This window comes from Corvus moneduloides, chromosome 4, assembly GCF_009650955.1.
Source record: "Corvus moneduloides isolate bCorMon1 chromosome 4, bCorMon1.pri, whole genome shotgun sequence".
NCBI classification, from domain to species: domain Eukaryota; kingdom Metazoa; phylum Chordata; class Aves; order Passeriformes; family Corvidae; genus Corvus; species Corvus moneduloides.
The window spans coordinates 12951551-12970026 of NC_045479.1; the positions used below are offsets into that span (position 1 = coordinate 12951551).

The 18476-nt window shown below is 43.7% G+C and overlaps 1 protein-coding gene across 3 annotated transcripts; it reads left to right on the top strand.

The window, feature by feature from the left end:
• The first annotated feature begins 147 nt into the window (after positions 1–147).
• Positions 148–18317, top strand: STYK1 (serine/threonine/tyrosine kinase 1). Of its 3 annotated transcripts, XM_032107335.1 has the most exons (12): positions 337–459; positions 3923–4252; positions 5907–6071; positions 11193–11297; positions 12163–12306; positions 13227–13475; positions 13716–13897; positions 15676–15759; positions 15991–16199; positions 16424–16464; positions 16752–16848; positions 17523–18317. In XM_032107335.1, the coding sequence occupies exons 4-12, from the start codon at positions 11231–11233 to the stop codon at positions 17725–17727; spliced, it is 1278 nt and encodes a 425-aa protein (XP_031963226.1). In that variant the 5' UTR covers positions 337–459; positions 3923–4252; positions 5907–6071; positions 11193–11230; the 3' UTR covers positions 17728–18317. The 3 variants fall into 3 exon arrangements, with proteins under 3 accessions (XP_031963227.1, XP_031963226.1, XP_031963225.1); XM_032107336.1 differs by lacking the exons at positions 337–459; positions 5907–6071 and adding an exon at positions 148–276; XM_032107334.1 differs by lacking the exon at positions 5907–6071.
• The last annotated feature ends 159 nt before the right edge of the window (positions 18318–18476 follow it).

Genomic DNA, 18476 nt, shown 5'->3' on the forward strand with positions numbered 1-18476 from the left:
TCTGTGCGGCATCACGGACCGAGCCGTGTGTGTGGTTTGGGTGGTTTCTACGTGTGTAATAGCTGTCCTGGAGATAAAGGGGATGGTTATGTTAATAAAACTGCCAGTCAGCTGCCTTTCAGTGGGCTTAATCATAAGGAAAAAGCAGAGACGGATAGAGAATGTCAAACAGGACCACGCCGGTCTCCCGCGCCTCCGGGGCCGGGCCGGGTATCGCCGCGTCCCCATGGCCCCTGCCCGGCCGGGCGCTCGCCGCCAGCGGCCGCAGCAGAGAAGGTAAAGTCCTCCCTGCCCACGGCCCCGCCTGCAGCACGGACCGGCCCCGGCCCCGGCCCCGGCCCCGGCCCCGGCCCCGGCCCCGCACCGCCCCCGAGCCGCAGGAGCTGAAGCCGTGGCGGGACCGGCCGCGCCCGATGGGCCGTGGTGGTTTCAGGAACTTTCCTGAAAGTAACGCCGAAGGTACATGTTAACCCCTAAGTTTGAAAGCTGGGTGGTGTTTCTGCTGCTTTTCTCAGGGAGTCTCGCCCCGCCTTCAGGATAGAGGGAGATGTCAGAGCAAGGTCGGCAATAGCAGCACAAGGAGCAGCGTGTTCACAGCTGAAGAGAGTAGGTTTATATTAGATAGAAAGAAAAAAATACTTGGCAGTGAGGATGGTGAGACATTGGAACAGGTTGCCTTGAGAAAGTTGTGGATGCCCATCCCTGGAAGTGTTCAGGGTCAGGCTGTATGGACAAGTGGAAGGTGTCTCTGCCCACGGCAGGGGGGTTGAAACTGGATGGTCTTTAAAATTCCCTTCTCAAATTCTTCTGTGATTCTATGATCTTTGCTTCCACGAAAAAAAAAAATACTGGAGAAGGTGTTTGCAGGACTAGGCAAAACCAGGTTAGAAATCTTCTGGAGAGAAAGCAACGAGACTCAGAAGTTTGTCAAGAGTCTGCTGATACTAGGAATTATCTGGTTTATAGCAGAGTGAGGATTAAGTCCCATTTCTGAATTGTCCATGCTCCAAGTCATGTCTCATTCCAGATCAATATCCAAACCTTGAATGGTTTGGGCTGTCTCTTGTTCTCCTTTTTCATCCACACAAACACAAACTTAGTCCTGTTTTTAAATTACTTGGTATATTAGTATTCTCATTATACAGCAAACTTGCTCATCACTTAGCAACCACCACTCATTTCACTGCCAACTGAGTAGCTGGTTTGAAGATAAGAATTCGTCTTCAAAATAAACAAAAGTATTTATTCACCCAAGTCGCATGAATGCTGTATAATTTATCATAGAGCATTGTGTTGCTAAAGTTTTGCAGGAGTTCAAAAGCAGTTGAGTAAAATCTGTGAATAGAGGAAGTGCTAGCGAATTACTGGACCTTCAGCAGGCTGATGGAGATTGATGCCTAATCACTAGGTCATTTCAGTTTTCTACTTTGTTTCTTTTCATATAGTGCTACCTTTGGAAATTTTAAGTAACAAATGCTGCAGGAATGAACTGAAAAATCACAATAGAATTGCCATTAAAAAAAAAAATAGGCTTGTAATTTTTCATGATTAAGAAAACCTGCTACCTTGAGAGGCAAAGGTCATGAGGCAAAACAGAGACTTGGGATAATGATAAGAGGTTTTTTTCACTTTTAGATTATTCCTTGACTGTGCCATGTTGTGCTTATCTGCAGAAACTACATCAAGGATGTTTGTCACAGAAAAGTCCTGCCCTTCCTCCCCATGGCCCCTTTCCCAGCCACATTTTGTTCTTTCTCACAGTGGGTTCTTACCAACAATTCTTGGTATTAGCCACAATCCTTGGCTGGCTCTGCAGCCATCTGGCTGTTGCTGTTTATGACTTACACATTAGCCCCTTATCTTCTGGGTTTTTGCCCTTATGGGCTTAAGCTGACCAAAAGATCACTCACAGTCTATCAGCTATAAGCCACAGTTTTAAGTCTTATATTAGAATGTGAAAGTAAGTCAAGAACTTTACTGCTTAATCCCAGAACCCCATCTTGAGGCTCTGGTGCAGCAGGTGTGTGGTTAGGATGGTTTGTAGGTGTGCTGTAGCTGTCCTGGAGATAAAGGGGATGGTTATGTTAATAAGACTGCCAGTCTGCTGCCTTTCAGTGTGCTTAATCATAAGGAAAAAGCAGAGAAGGATAGAGGATGTTAAACAGGCAATGTTTTCTTTGTGGATGCACATACAACACAAGACGAAGCAGGAAAAGTCTGTTTTTCACAGGACAATAAATGACTTTTGTCACTTTACTAAACAGGGGGAAAGGCTTGTTGATGAATGAGGAAGATTATATAGGCCGAAGCTTGAACTCTGAACCATTAAAATACCTTATCCAACCAGTCAGACTGGGAGCACAACTGAGGGACTGGTGGGGGAAATTAAAAGCAGCAGCCATTGCTGCTTTTGCATATGCTTACCCTGAATATTTAACCCTTTGCCTTTCACACTCTCTTCCACAGTAGGGAGGTGTAGAAACTGAAAGAAGGGGAAGATTTTCAGTTGTCATATTTTTAAACAGGAATCTGAATAGGTTTTCCCAGGTGCCCTTGAGGAAGGTGCCTGTGGAGTGTAACTCATTTGAATGAGGAACTGTTATTTGCATTTTACCTACTGTTTAGTGGAGAATGAGGTGTAAGACACATCCCCTGCTCCTTCTTGGAGGAAATACTGCAGAGTCAATGCAGGTTAGTACCAGAATGGGAGGGAAGCTGAAGCCAGAGTCTAAACCTACACTCTGCACCTGAAGTGATCTTTCTAATCTGAGAAAATATTTAGTCTAGAAGATGTCTCTCCTGGTTTCTCAGGGGATAAAAATCCATATCACAGGACTATTTCACTGATGCTATTTTGCCCACTCTTGCCAGTCTCTGTAGAGAGATCAAAGCAATGAAGAAATCACTCCTGGTTTTCACCATTTTGCACACATGGGTAGTAAATGCCAGCCAGAAGAATAATGCTAAGGAGAAGTCTCTCTTAAATTAACTATTGTCTTTTGATACCCAAACTATTGATGGTTCCACAGCTAAAATTTTCCCCACAACAACATGATTATATGCAGCACCAAAATGTTAAGAGGAGTAGGTGAGTTTGGCTAAAACAGTTGGCAGAGATCACACCATCTGCTGCATCTTCCCAAAGCCACGTGCATCGAGTTGCTGACTGTGAAATAAAGTTTGTCTCTCAACAAGAAGTAGGTCTCATGTTGCTTACTCTTGAAATGCAACTGCCTCTAATTCCTATGAAGTAGGTAAGCAAATAATCTTGTGGAGACTCATATAACCAGGACTCATGAATTGAAAACTCATAACACAAGATTTATCAGTGATAGGGGAGGGCAGGCCAACAGCTGGGACTTGCATGCATGGGTTAGTTGGGAAGAAAGCCCCCAGAACTAAAATGCTGAGATGCAATGAAGATTATACCCTCTGGCTGCTGAGGATACCAGCAGAGCACAGTGGAGACCCCAAGGGCATCGTGGCCAGTAAAAGGTCACAGGAAAATTCAGGAATATTGTCCAGTCTGGTTGGGGAGCTCAGGATGGTGTGAGGAAAGGGCAGGGGGAAGCTGATGACAGGGCTCCAGCCATTTTCCAAAATGCTGGCAGAATGCATGGACAGCCTGAGCAGGAGGGACACCAAGGGGCAAGGCAGAATGTGAAAAAACCCTGTGTTCCTGCTCTCTGCTGTAGTGTGTTTTGATAATTGTTAGTCTTGTATCTCTTTCTTCATTTGCACACTGTGTTCCCAATGGAAGACTTTTTCAGCCTCTGGAGTCCTGGGGGTTTTGTACAGATTTTCTGTTCCAAGAGCCCATTTATTCCAACATGAACCTGTAACCAGAAGAGTATGAATTCTGTTTATTACATAACCTATCCTTCTTGGTCTGTTTTGGTCTGCCTTTCAAATTCCACTGCAGGTGTGTGCCCGAGGGCTCCTTGCTGTGCCTGTCTCTGTAGTCAGCCCATGAGCAGCTGGTGTGTGGAAGCCAGGCAGACCCGTTCTGCAAGTGTGTGCCTTCCTGTCAGCTGTGTGTTGGACATCCCTGGGGAGACAGCTGAGAAGACCTAGAGAAGCAAAGAACTGAAGCTGGGCGGGACTGGAGTAGAAAAATCAGTGAGGAGGAACTTAGTCATAAGAATTACAGCCGTTCCAAGGTAATCATCAGCGTTATTGGGAGTGGCCTCACAAACTGGGAACTCGCAGCAGGAGAAGACAACCGCAGGGCAAGGGAAGTGGTGTCATTCAGGTAAGTGAGAGAAAGCACTTCTGGAGGATCAAACCATGAATATTTATTTTTTAAAAGACTTTCATTAACATAAATGTGATCTGAATTAGAAGGTAGCTGTACTGTAAAGTCTGTGTGTCTGTGTATGTGTGCATGTACATATGTGCCTGTGCTTACTGCTTGTAGTGAAGCTGCTTATAGTCATTTCTGTGATCATAATGGTATTGGGGTTTTGAGAAAAAAATAAAAGAGGGATGTCCTGTACATGCTGGCTGATTTGATTGAAATAGCTCATAGGCATTTTTTAAAGAGGAAGAAGTTAACAAGGTAATTAAGTTTTGTAAAAATTAGTCTCAGTTCACTGAAACAGGGTGATGCTATGCATGTGTGTATAAATATGTCCAGTCTTTAGTTAAGTAATACATGCCTAGGGCTGAATTCAAGACTAATTACCATTTTATTCCCATCACTGTTGCTTGATTATAGGGCAGTGAACTCCAACCTGAGGTGGTGCAGATATCTAGATTTTCCTGTATTTACCTGTGTGTGCATGAGCTACTGATTAAATTATAAACAAAATCTGTGTTAAATCCACCAAGAAACATCCAGAACTTGGGAGACTGAAACTAAAGTTGTTTACACAGCTTCAAGTGGCTGTGAATTTATGAAAGCAGATTTTTGTTGGATTTCTTAAGCCATTAAGCAGCAATGTGATGTCATGCAATATTGTTATCACACAGTAGGTTTTGCACAATAAGAGCTATATGTATGCATGGTCCTTTGGAAAAAAAAGTCCTTCATTCTTCTCACGTTCTGTCACAGTTTTTCAGAATTTCTGTATTTGTGCTGGGGTATGATACAGGCTTAGTCCAGGCAGCTACCAGCTAAATCAGAGATCAGTCAGCAGGGAGACATTTTCAAAAGTAGAGTATGATTTTGACTTCTTGAAAGGAAGCCATAGGTGAGAGTGTGCTGTTGAAAGTTTGGCCTCTAGACTTTTAACAGCCCACTCATTAAGGGCTTCAGCTTAATGTATTCCTCAGGGGTTTTTTATCATTTTGATTTATTCTGCAGATTACCTGTGAGGAATTACTTTCGGTGGCCTTAACTCAGTGGGAGTGATCAAGATGTATGTTAATTTTCCAGAAACTATAGTAGGCCATGTCTGTATTAGAAGAAATATTTTTGTCTTAATCTCCATTCAGCTTCTGTACTATTTCACACTTCTGTACTTAGATTTCCTTGTGCAGCACAAATAAATTAATTTTTTTTGATGATCTGAGTTTAAGCAAAACCTAGCACCATAAGAACCCGCATATCTCCACTGAGATGAAATGGTGCCAGTTAGGACTAACATTTTTAGCATAAAAGCACAGCAGCACTGAGTCCTCCTGAATCGTTTCTCAGTGCAGTAGTGACTGTTAACTTTGCCTGTTTTTTCTGCTATATTGAAAAGGAGCCAAGTTTGCCCTAAGTAACCACCTGCTCAAATAGCAGCATGGGCCTCATTATTTGCTGTTTTCTCCATGGTCTAGCTTTTCCAAAGTGGTCAGGCTAATTTTCTTTCACTCCCTTATTATGCCTCTGTAGCAGCTAGCATAGGTTTGATACTCAAATTTTTGGACCAATCTTGTGTCTCTGTATGTGATTTTTGAAACACTTTGTTTTCTTACAGGGTGTTACAGCTACCAGCTGTTTCAAAAGTGAGTTATACTACTAAGTCTTTATAGCTAAGACCTTCTTTCCAAGGACAGAAGTGACTCTGGTGTGGCTGGTCAGAATTTCCCATTCTCACAGTTGAAGATGCTGCTTGGTACCCACATGTGCCTTGCAGTGAGAGATGAGATGACTCCAGGGGCCAGGAAAACCTTGCAAAGATGTCGTGGTCTGCCAGGCTGCTGGAAATAGTCACTAAGGTCTTCTGCAGGCAGAAGAGACAGAATATGTAGTCTAACAAATGCATGGCTGAAACCTGTCAGGCTCGTTTTTTATTTGGTTTGAATGCTGCTTTTAGTAAACAGTGGACATGGCAGGGGAAAAAAAAAAATCTCTTTTTCACTGTTTGCTTTACAATGGTGCTTTGCTTCTCCCTCTTCCCTCACATTCAATGTCCACAACCTGCCACACCTGGTGGTTTCCTGCTGTTCTGGCTCCTGCAATTCCCTGGTAGCTCCTCTCCCTTCCCACTGCACAGCCAGCACAGTACGCTTGTGCAGAGCAGTTGCCAAAGCCTTGACTGTTGACTGTGTTCAAAGGTCAGATAAAAGAGGAGGGAAATAATAAAAGCAGCAGTGAAATGGTAACTGGAAAAGCTGGAGAGCAAGGTTCTGCCACTGCAAGAGATTAAGTAGAAGACATCATGTTTAAGGATTTATTTTGTCTTTTATCAGTCAGGCAGTGTGGGACTGAAGTTAACTGAATTACTCAGCTGCTCTTTATGTGCCTGTAGCTGTGTTACAGCTGGTCCTCACAATTAGTGCATGAAAAACAAGTGTAAGAGTATTTTTGTAATAAAGTGGTGTGTAGTTAATGTGGGACAGGATGTCTGGAGAAATAACTACATTAATTCCATATCAGCTCATAGCACTTTTTAAAGGGTCTAATGAAGATCCAAATTAATCTTAGCCTATATTTTTGTCATATAAAATTAATCAGCTGTTTCTTTAGACCTTTAGCTAATCATTACACAAGGCTTTAGACGTTTGCACTGATGATGGAAACTGCTGGTAGCCGCAAGTCAGACATCTTCAGTGGCAAAACTGTGTATTTGCTGTGAATATGGACAACTTACTCTCCTGAACATGGCAGGAGCAAACAGCAGGCAGCTTCTGTGTGGGCAGTATTCAAGCTGTCTGTTCCCATATATTCCATGGGCATATAAGTCTTGATATTTTTCTTTTCAGTCTTCACCACAATGTTTGTCACTCAGGCTTCTTAAGTCTTAGTCCTGGCACTTTAAATAGGATAATTTGAGCCTGATGGGAACTTCAAGGCCATAAAATGTGAGAGAGGATTGATTATTTTAGGGCAGATCACCTTCCTGGTTCAGTTTACCACACTGCCATGTGAATGCTTCTGCTATTGCTAAGGGGACAGTATACATGTGAGAATGAATGACAGAGGACTGGAAAAATCATGGTAAGGCTTCTGCTGGCACGGAGTGCCTGTGGATCTGTGCTGACACAGAGAGTGGTTTCACAGTGCAGCTTTAGATGAATTAGCCATTCACCCCTGACTAATACTGACCACTAAAATGGCAGGAAATCACCATGGCAAAAGAGCAGTGAATTTTTCCTGCTGGGTTAGTGGTTTGAATCAGTTTACCATGTGATGAATTGCACAACTGAGAGCAAAACAAGCAATGAGAAGGCAGCAGAGAGAAGAGATAATCCCTTCTTTTGGTATTGGTGAGCACTTAATTCAGCTCAGCTACATTCACATTCAGTATTTGGGCTTCCCGAACTGGTTTAAGCACCCTTCACAGCTGCCATCTTCTAGCTGCTTATTCCTGTCCCTCTGTTGCCCTCTGTGCTTTGTCTCAATTGCCAGGGCAGCAGAACAGCTTGGCAAGCAAACGTGGGTGGAAACAAAATGCCACCTTTCCCCAGGTGTTCATCCTGTTGGCAAATGTGTGCAGAGGAGCAGTGTCGGTGTGGGGCAGGTATGGGGGCTGATTAACCTGTCACTGCTGCCGGGCTGTGGCACTGCTGTGCCACATGCAGTGCACCAAGGAGTCTGCTGGGAGCAGTTTGCAAATGCTGGTGACTGCAGTTTAACTTCTGCTAAGGTTTTGCTTTGTACTTCCCATTGTCTAAGAGCAGCTGCTTCTGCTATTTTTAGGTACCATGGTCTTTGTTGTGTATTTGGCTTGGACATCAGGCTTTGGGTTCAGGTTGAAGGTCAGAAGGCTCTGCAGAGGGATCTGGACAGGCTGGATCCATGGGCCCAGGCCAGTGATTTGAGGGTCAACAAGGCCAGGTCCTGGGTCCTGCCCTTGGGTCACACCAACCCCCTGCAGCTCCAGGCTGGGGCAGAGGGGCTGGAAAGCTGGGAAAGGCCCTGGGGCTGCTGGGGACAGCGGCTGGACATGAGCCCAGGTGTGCCCAGGGGGCCAAGAGGCCAATGGCACCTGGGCTGTGCCAGCCATGGGGTGGCAGCAGGGCCGGGGCAGTGACTGTCCCCTGTGCTGGGCACTGCTGGGGCCACACCTCAGATCCTGGGGCAGCTCTGGGCCCCTCCGGACAAGAAAGGCATTGAGGGGCTGGAGCGTGTCCAGAGAAGGGAACTGAGCTGGGGAAGAGGCTGGAGCAGCAGGAGGGGCTGAGGGAGCTGGGAAAGGGGCTCAGCCTGGAGCAAAGGAGGCTCAGGGGGGACCTTCTGGCTCTGCACAACTCCCTGACAGGAAGGGACAGCCAGGGGGGGTCAGGCTCTGCTCCCGTGGAACAAGGGACAGGAGGAGAGGAAACAGCCTCAAATTGTGTCAGGTGATATTTATATTAGATCAGGAAAAATTTCTTTGCTGAGAGTCATTCAGCATTGGGATAGGCTGCCCAGTGAAGCTGGTGGAGTCACCATCCCTGAAAATGTACAAGAAACCTGTGGATGGGGCACATGAGGACATGGTTTAGTAGTGAACGTGGTGGTGGTGCTGGGCTGACTTTTGGACTTTGTGATTTTAATGGTCTTTTCCAACCTTATGATTCTATGGTTCTAGGAATTCCAGTGAGTGGAATTCAGTCTGGGTAAGAGGGTATTAAAAAAAACAGTGGAATAAATAAGCTGACATTCAGTTGAAATTGCACAAATTCTCTAATGCAAATTCTAAATTGGAGTAACACAGTGTATGTGTGCACATGATCTAGACAGCACTGATTTTGGTACAGTGTAGCACACAGGCAAGGAAAATCAGAATGCCAGTGAGGTACAGGTTTTGAACCTTTTAAGGTATTTTTGCCCCCTCCGCTGGCTTGGTGCTGGAAATCTGTCTTCATCTAATAAAATAACTAGTTGAGCACTGTCAGTAGTCCTGCTCTGTGTTGAGTATGCACATGAACGTGTTAGTTCCGCATAACTTTCATGTGTCTCCCATTGCAAAAAATATTCAATGTATTACGTGAGTTCTGTGGATTTCTGAGTTACCATTCTCGTTGTGAGGATAGAAATGTAAGAGCTGCAATAACGTGACTTAAAAACGTAAGTTGCAGAAACAGCCTAGTACAGGAATTTATTTGCTCTTGACCTGAAAAGTAGCTCTGAAAGGTACTTCAGAATTATCTTACTGAGTACAACTTCTTTTTCTGCTTGCTGAGTTTTGCAAGAGGACAGACACATAGTGTAAATGGGCTTCTCTAGTCAAGTTTTTCCAGTGATAACACCTCCACAAGCAAAAGCAGCAGTAGGAGTGCCAGGGCAAATAAAGTGCCAATGGCTGCCAGTGTTTTCATTCCTGGATCCCATAGTTCTGCCCTGAGTGTGGTTGGAAAACATGGGTGCCACCCACTGGCATCACTGCTGGGAGGTGTATAAAGGAGTAGGGAGGAATCCTTTTTACAGCCAGGGACCAGTGTAGACATGGCTGCTGTGTCAGAGCTTTTTCACATGGATCTTTGCTGCTCTCTCTGTAAGCACAAACTGCAGTGTGTGTGCTTCTGTGTGCCTGTGCATGCAGGGTGTTTAAATGCTAGTGTGCATTTCTGGTAAGCACCTGTACAAAGCCATTAGCAAGTTTTAAGATGGAGCTTGGACTGTTCATGACTTAGATTATACAATATGATTGCTGGCTAATGGTCCTAAAGTCTGTGTGTACCTGAGAATGAAGGAAGCCAGGACTGCTCCTGTGTATTTGTGTCTAAGTGTGTGTGTGTGTTAGAGGTGAGGTGGGTTATTTTAGTGTGCTTGCTTTCAGAGTGTACCTGAAAAACTTGATATTATTGCTGGGTTATTACTCCTTTGACTGGATTCATGGTGTAGCCACACTTTGGAACCAGGTAAATTTGCTAGCATATTAAGAATGAAATTAAAAAAAAAAAAAGGAAACAGACTTTTTGTGATACCTTAAAGCACAGATATATTCTGTTTTCCTCTACTGCCTCTGTTGTGCAGCTGGTAAAGAATAATTTCACTCATTAATTTTAAGCATGAGAACAAACTCTGTTAAATGTTTAATCACCAAATTCCATAAAAATCAATGCCCTATATTTGCCACTGAGGTTAATTGCCTTAAACTTACAGCTGAAAACAAAATAGGTACTTACAGGGTAAAAGTCACAATTCCTATAAAATATTCTAGATGATACTGTTTGCGAAGCTGTTAAGTCTTAAATTTTAGCAATGTTTGTAAGAATCAGTGACTGAACAAGGTGCATGCTTGCATCTGGATTTTCAGCTGCAAATGCAAAAGAGTTGCAGATGTTGTGCTTCAGAATACCTACAGATGTGGCAGTGCTCAGAAGTTGGTACCAGAGAACCCTAATGACAACTCTTTTTTCTCCTTCTCTTTGTGCAGCAACAGTAGGAGTTGTGGCAAGGACTGTAGTCAAGAATGACATTTTCTATGCATGCTGCTGATCTGTTCACTTGTAATGGACCAGAAGATAAAATGCTGAGCCATTCTGGCATCTAAAAAGTGTGTTAGCTAGGAGTGTATTAGCTGTTCTTTAAATGTAATTAGGTTTGTAACTATGGATTTTTGTACATATGCCATTTAGGCCTAGGGGTCCTCATTTGTTTATGAAGTGCTGAAGAACAAGCTTATCCCTAAATGCTCTCTAGTCATGCAGTGCATCATCCATAGGATGTGATAGTGGATGTCCTGTGCCATTCTCTAAACCTCCAAATCCCAGTGCTGCTTCATGCAACGACTGATTGTAAGGGGCAGAAAGCTCCATATTCACTTCACTTGTTGTTTCATCATCATCCTTTCTCCCAATAAATTTTGTTGCTATTCTTTACGTCTGTGCAGGAGGTGGGGATTGGAGACCTGCTTGTTTTTAATTGATCATGGCAGGGGACATGAAAAGACTCTCACGGATGCTGCTGGAGTGCAATAGCAATGACAGGCTATGTGGTAAGATTCACACATTCCTTTAATAAGCTTTCACATGCTGGGCAGGAAGGCCAGCCTCACTAAGTGTACCAAGCCCTTTCTTCTCCTTCACCTGCACCCCAGTCCACACAGAAAGACTTGATGGCACTTTCCCTGCATTGTGTTTCAGGGGAGAAATGTTTATGGGGATGCAGGCTCTGTGGCAGGATTCATCTCACATAATTTCAGCCATTTTAGAGAATTTCTACTTTGAATGAGGTGTACAGCAGTCATTAAAGATTCCCTGCAGCTTTCCAAAGGACCAGTTTTGTGAGATTTTGATTTCGCTACTTTCTGCCATCTTTGGGAACTGAAAAAATGGTCTTGACCACCTCCACATCTGGGGGACATGAGAAAGATAGTTACCTTCACAAGCCTTGCTAATTGCAATGTCTTTCAGTCAAATTCCAAAGGTGACCACTCTGTTTCCTTTAAAATGCTCCGTGTAATTTTACTGGAAGGAGCTGGAGCTGTAATTGCACATGTATTTGTGATGACATAGCAATATCCAGCCCTTCCCATCTCCCTGCTGTCCTGCTGCCAGTGCCATTTCTGTTTCACTGGTGGATGGTACTTCAAATGGCTGCAATTTCTGGCCTCCATATTAAGGCATCTAAATGAGTGACCTTAGGTGTGGGAGTCAGTGATTTCATGCAGTTTAGGTACTCAGCACCTTTGAAAAATAGGGTGGCAGCACTAACAGTGTCCAGTTGCTATCCCAAGGAGCAGAGGAGGGAACACACACTTTTGGTGTTGAAAGTTACTGAAATGGATTGTTGCTGCATGGTTATACAGAACCAATGTGCTGCTTATTCCTTGGGTTTGCATTTTCTTTCTCTGCTGCTAGTTGTGCGTGAATATCAAACGGAAGTGATCGTTGTCCCAGTTCTCCTGGTGGGACTTTTTGTCATTGTGCTCACTGTAATCCTGTGGCTCCACTGCCGCGGCCTGCGAGCAAAGCAGGAGCAATCAGCACCAGCTGGAACACAAGGTAAAAAAAGTGGTTTTCAACCAGAGGAAAGAGTAGTGGTTTCGCTGGCTAGAAGTCAATTCCATTTCCCCATTGCTTGAGCTGTTAGGCAAAACCATTTATGAGGATCCTGAGTGGTATTCAGCAATCCAGTAAATATTAGAAAAATTGGGAACCCTGATTTATTCCACTTTGCAGCAACAGTAGTGGAATCTGTAGTATAGATGGATCTGAGAAAATCGAAAGCAATATACAGTGTAGGCTGTTTGATGTGCTGTGGTAGCATCACAAGAGCTGCAAAGTGTATTTATGTAACAGCTTCCTGGAGGCTGCTGCAAGGAGAGTTTTACTGGGGTAGTTATGAATGATAGTAATTTTGATGTAGATCATACCTAGTTAATCCATTTTCTATACTGCCATTTAAGAAATTTAATTTCAAACTGCTGTCTCCCTCTTCCTATGGAGACAACATGAAGTAGAACAGGGACTGGTGAAGACGTAGGGGAAGGTTTGTTGATACATATGTGGCTGTGTGGAAATGAAAATACAGTTCTGAATTAATTTTGGGTATGCAGAGGGGAAAAAAGCCTCTTGAGCCTATATTAAGAGAAATAATTGAGAACTGGTAATAAAAGAAAATGTTCGTTGCTTGAGCACATGGGAATGAAGTCCAAATGTGTCTTACCTATAAAGGTTATGTAGTTAAACATGGGAGAAATTTCTAGACTGGTTCTGTCTTTTTATCAAATAGAGGGGGAGATAAATTCTTTCTCCTTTTCAAGGGCCAGGATAAGTAAGATACAGTAACAGTTCCTTACTTTGCCCTGATTTCCAAAACACTGTGGAGCAAAAACTAAAGAGGATAGAAGGATGAGCATTGTCACTTATTACAAGAGTTCATCTGTCTGTTTTTATGCGTCATATGTATTTGCTTTTATCAGTGAAGAAAAAGAACCAGCAGGAACCCTGCTCAACAGAGAACCACTACATCCAGCTGAGTGAGACATCTGTGGAGAGCCTTCTAAATTCTGCATCCTTGACTCTAAAAGAATTAGAGATCCCACGAGAGAAGCTCTTACCAGGCACCTTGCAGCTGATAAAACATGGTGCCTATGGGAGCATCTACAGAGCACAGTTGGAAACTGGGAGCTCTGGGAAGACTAAGACTGTGGTATTGAAAGCCTTGCAAGGTAAGGCCCATGGTCAGGATCCACCTTGGTACAGTCTCTGTATCCCAGATATGATGCTGGGTAGAGCTTTTCCATCAGTACTGGCAAGAACATGTTCAGTGTAGTAGGTCAGAGGTGTTCTTGTAGGAATGTCTTTGTAGGATTAAAGATTGCTGACCATGTTGATTTTAGCTGTCAACCTGTTCTTTGCTGCTTTCATTTGTTGTTTGGTTTTTAATCTGTTTTCTTTTGTTCTTTCAGACCTGGCTAGTCCCCAGAAAATAAAGGATTTCTTGGGAAGGATTAAATTCCATCAAAATCTTGGCCATCATGAGAACCTGGTTGAATTGGTTGGATGTTGTGTAGACCAGCTCCCACTTTATATGATCATGGAAGATGTGTCTCTAGGTGACCTATTGACATTTCTGTGGACATGTCGGAAGGTGAGTCAAAAGAAGTGATGACAGAATAGCTTCTTAAATTCCTTAGGTACATACCTAGCCATGAATCATAGATGATTCTTTTCATCTCTCCATGCATCCCTCTGTATCACTCAAAACTATTTCCATACCCCAAAGAAGTTCTGCACAAAGGTCCTACTTTGCAGACCACTGAAGGGCGTAGCAGGCACTGGAATTAAAGTGAATTCATACAGCCACCCGAATTTCTAAAGTTTTAAATCCCATCTCACTCCAAATGCTTTTAAGAAAGCAGAACAATTCCCACACAGGGGGAAGGTCATGGGAGGATAACAAATTGGTAAGAGACAGGAAATAGAATATAAGATGAAAGGTTGGTACTTGCACTGGAGGGAGGTCAGCCATCTGGGACATGGTGCTGTTCACTGCATGTATTAGTAACTTAAAAATGGGTGACAGTGATATGATGATATTTGCTGATGGTTCCAGCCAGTAAAGGCAAGGGCTGACCCAGAGGAATTGCAGAAGGATCTTCCAAGATTGAAAGACTTGCCAATAAAAAGAACAGATGAAATTCAGCATAGTTAAAAATTAAATGATGCACAGGTTAAAATTTCACATGTGAATGATGGCTTCATGTCTGCCCATTGCTGATGAGGAGTAAAATCTGATGGGATGAGGTCTGATAGTATAAAAATACTCAGTCCATTGAAAATGTTAACTCAAGCTAAAACAGACCCCAAATATCAGGGGAGGTTTAGATTGAATAGCAGGAAGATATTCTTCTCCAGAGGGTGGTCAGGCACTGACCAGGCTCCCCAGGGAATGCTCACAGCTCCAAGGCTGGCTGAGCTCCAGGAGTGTTCAGACAATGCTGTCAGGGACAGGGTGGGAGTTTTGAAATGTCCTGTGCAAGGCCAGGAGTTGGACTTGATGGTCCTTGGGGGTCCCTTCCAACTCAGCTTATTCTGTGATTTTATGACTCCCTGTTACAAAAGACATGGGGACAAAACTCTGCCGTGTTACTGTGTAAACCCATCACTCTTACATCTGAAACTCTAAATGTAGAATTGCTTCCTGTCCTATTCAGCAGAAGGTCCAAGCAGAAGCAAATAAAGCCAGTACATGTCATGTTCAAAACAAACAAATGGAGCTGGTTCTCCATGAAGTGAGGAGTTTGACTAATGGAAGGTCTTGCCACTGACTGCTGTGGATATTGGAACGTCATATGAGGTCAAGGCATGATGGAATGCAATCGTGGAAGGTAGCCTTTCAGAGGTTGCTGAACATGCTGAAACCATAACCATCTCAGGAAGTTTTTAAATAGAAGGTATCTGTGGTCTGTAAAATGCCAGGAAGAACATTGTGTGCTACCTTTTTTTCATCTGGGCATCCAGCTAGGGTTACTGTTACAGGCAGGGCAGTATGAGAGATGGACTGTTAGTCTCATTGCAGGTAGCCATTCATATGTTAGAAATGTGCTTTTCTACTCAGCATTCTAATTTATAGTATATCTGTCATTCACCTGTGTGGAGTGTCACTCCTCACTGTCATTCTGACAATTTCTGTCTAACCTATGAATTTTTCCCCACCTTTCAATTTTCCCACCAGTTGTCTCTGGTGTACTTGTCTTACTCAACACACCATCAACATCACCCATCCATGTCCTCTTACATTGCAGTCAGTTTATGATCAATTGTGAGGAGGAGGAGCATAAGATTCGATAGACTAGAAGGAAACATTCCCCACTACCCTACTGCTTTGGCATTTGTTTGAACCAAGGTCTCCTGTCTTGTCTCTAGGATGTAATGGCAATGGATGGTGTCCCCTATGACTTCACTGAGAGGCAGGTGTATGAGGTTGGACAGCAGGTTGCAGCAGCTCTGGTAAGTCTGCTCACATTGGCTGCATTTTTTCATTCTTGCTTGATTGCAACACAAGTTTGCACGGTGGCCTAAGCACTGGGAATGAAGGCTTTGTTAAAATATGCTTCCATTGTGTTGGTGAGCACATGCCTCTACTGCACAGTGTGGAAGACAAGCATACTCAGTGAAGATTTATATCAATTAAATTTCCTTTTAAAATCATCTGGATTTCTTTCTTTTCCAATTTCCCAGGCTTATCTTGAAGAAAAGAAGTTGTTCCATGGTGACATTGCTGCCAGGAATGTCCTTCTTCATCACAACTTCACTGCTAAGCTCTGTGGTTTGGGCCTGGCCTACGAATGTCATACACATGGTGCCAGCTCAGTCACACGGAAAGTGCCAGTCAAGTGGCAGGCACCAGAGAGGCTCCTGAGCAAACCCCCTACCATCAAGGCAGACATGTATGGCTTCATTTTGGGACTAGAAGTTCACCTGTCTGTCAGATCTGTCTCTTTCATTCCTTTATGTATAATTTCATGTCCTGAAGTTCACAGGAAGGCAGATCTAGTTTCTGCATAACACTCCTCTTTTACAGCTCATACTTTCTCCTGTCTGCAGGCCATGCCTAGTTGTTTTTATGTATTTAAGCCAGCAAACAACTTTGCTTTGTTTACTTTTCTTGCAGATGGTCTTTTGGAATTCTACTGTATGAAATGATTACATTAGGTAAGAAGACTTAATGATAATAAAAAAAAAAAATATGTAAGGAAGCAGCAAATTAACAAGACCCAAAATCTCGAATTTTAGAATGTAAAGTTGGGCCATTTAAATAAGCACCCTGGTTTTTTTCCAGCTTGCAAAGTCTTGCCGATTCCTTTTAAACTTTCTGTTATTGTGAACTGTGGTAGGAAAAAAACAGATTTTGGTAGGGCAGGAAGCCAGTCTTGCACAGAAGCTGCTATCTGCAACCATTGCCGTAGCATTTTCTACCATTGCTCCTTCTGCCTTTCCAGGTGCTCCACCATATCCTGAGGTGCCGACTTCTGACATCTTATCATACCTGCAGAAACAGAACATTATGAAGCAGCCCTCGAGCTGCCAGCAAGCCATGTAAGCCACTTGCTTTATGAACAATTGAACATGAGATTGGCAGAGCTAAATGGAAGTGAGACAGAGAAAACGAGATCTTACACAAGATTTCTAAGTCTAGACTATGCTAAGAGTAACCTGTTAGCTGAGAACATTTGTGTCTGCCACATCTTCTTACTGGGTTCTGCTGCATAAAACCTCTGTGGCCAAAACCCTTCTGTCCTTCTTTTGAAAATGACACTTGTTTCTGTTTCCTTCTGTTGAAAATTACACTTGTTTCTGTTTCCTTAAGTGCCGTTGCATTTTGCTGCTCCACTGCTTCCTTGCAAGGTGCATCACTGCTGTGGAATGATTTTTCTCCTCTAGGTTGTAGGATATTCTGTGAAATGATCAAAGCATCCACAGGGAAGATCTAAGGTACATTTCTTTGTGTGAAGACATAGTTTCTTTTAATATTTGGAAGTTTTTTCGTTCCATAATGCTGTTTCAAAAGTGGATTTCCCATACTCTCAGCTGACATCCTGGCAAACAGCTTCATGCCCATACATCATTATGTGGCTGCAAATTTCAAAGGGTCATTGAAAGAACTTCACATGAAGGAGAAAAGGAGGATTTTTCCAGACATTTTAAATACGAGAGGGTTTGACTGTAGCAAAACTTTGTGTTGGTGCTTCTTGTTCTTCTCCACCTTACAGGTACTGCATCATGAAGTCCTGCTGGCAGTGGAGTGCAGCTCACCGGCCTTCTCCAACACACCTCTTGTGCTCTCTGAAAACAGCTATGAAAACCAGCAATGGGCACACAGTGCTGCAGGTGCCAGAGCCAGTGGTGCCTGAACTCTATGCTGATGTTGCTGGTGTTGATGTGCACAGCCTAGTGAGGGAATACACAATCCTCTGAAGGGCCCTTTTATGTTTTGGTAAAGGAGAAGAAGTCGCAGAATTTTCCATTTCTAAATATTTTGCAAGCTCAGAATGAGGTGTGCATGTTGGAAGGGATCCCTTTGTTCTTCAAACATGTATAAAATCTCTCCTCCATGCCAGACACAAGAAACTGTTATCATTATTGTTAAATCAACCTGTTGGTATCATTCTGCCAGTGGTCATTTGGGAGTAAAGTGTGTTTAGGAAGCTGTAGAAAATGTAACGAGAAACTTGAGTTAAAGGAGTGTGTTAGGTTTGTGTGGCAAGGGGTGGACTACAGGGGTGACTTCTGTGAGAAGATGCCAGAAGCTTCCCCCAGTTCCATGATGGACCTGCTGCTGGCCAAGGCTGAGCCCTTCAGCAACACTGGTAGCACCTCTGTGATTATGTATTTAAGAAAGGGTTAAAAGTACTGCACAACAGCAGGTGGAAGAGAGGAGTGTGAATGTGAGAGGAACAGTTTGCAGACACCCAGGGCAGGGCAGAAGCAGAAGAAGGAGCTGCTCCAGGCTCTGGAGCTGAGATTCCCCCGAGATTCCATGGTGCAGCCCATGGAGAGGCAGCTGAGCCCCTGCAGCCTCTGGAGGGCCTGGGGGTGCAGAGATCCACCTGCAGCCCCTGGAGGAGCCCACGCCAGAGCAGGGGGATGCCTGAAGGAGGCTGTGACTCGGAGGGAAGCCTGTGCTGGAGCAGAGTCCTGGCAGAATCTGTGGAGACAGGAGCCCT

What these genes read in the sequence shown, in the direction of transcription:
- STYK1 (XM_032107336.1), top strand. Translation starts at nt 11,231, where the DNA reads ATGGCAGGGGACATGAAAAGACTCTCACGGATGCTGCTGGAGTGCAAT. An exon ending in TTCTGTGGACATGTCGGAAG is followed by an intron (nt 13,898 to 15,675) that starts GTGAGTCAAAAG and finishes TCTTGTCTCTAG; the next exon opens with GATGTAATGGCAATGGATGG. An exon ending in TCGAGCTGCCAGCAAGCCAT is followed by an intron (nt 16,849 to 17,522) that starts GTAAGCCACTTG and finishes TCCACCTTACAG; the next exon opens with GTACTGCATCATGAAGTCCT.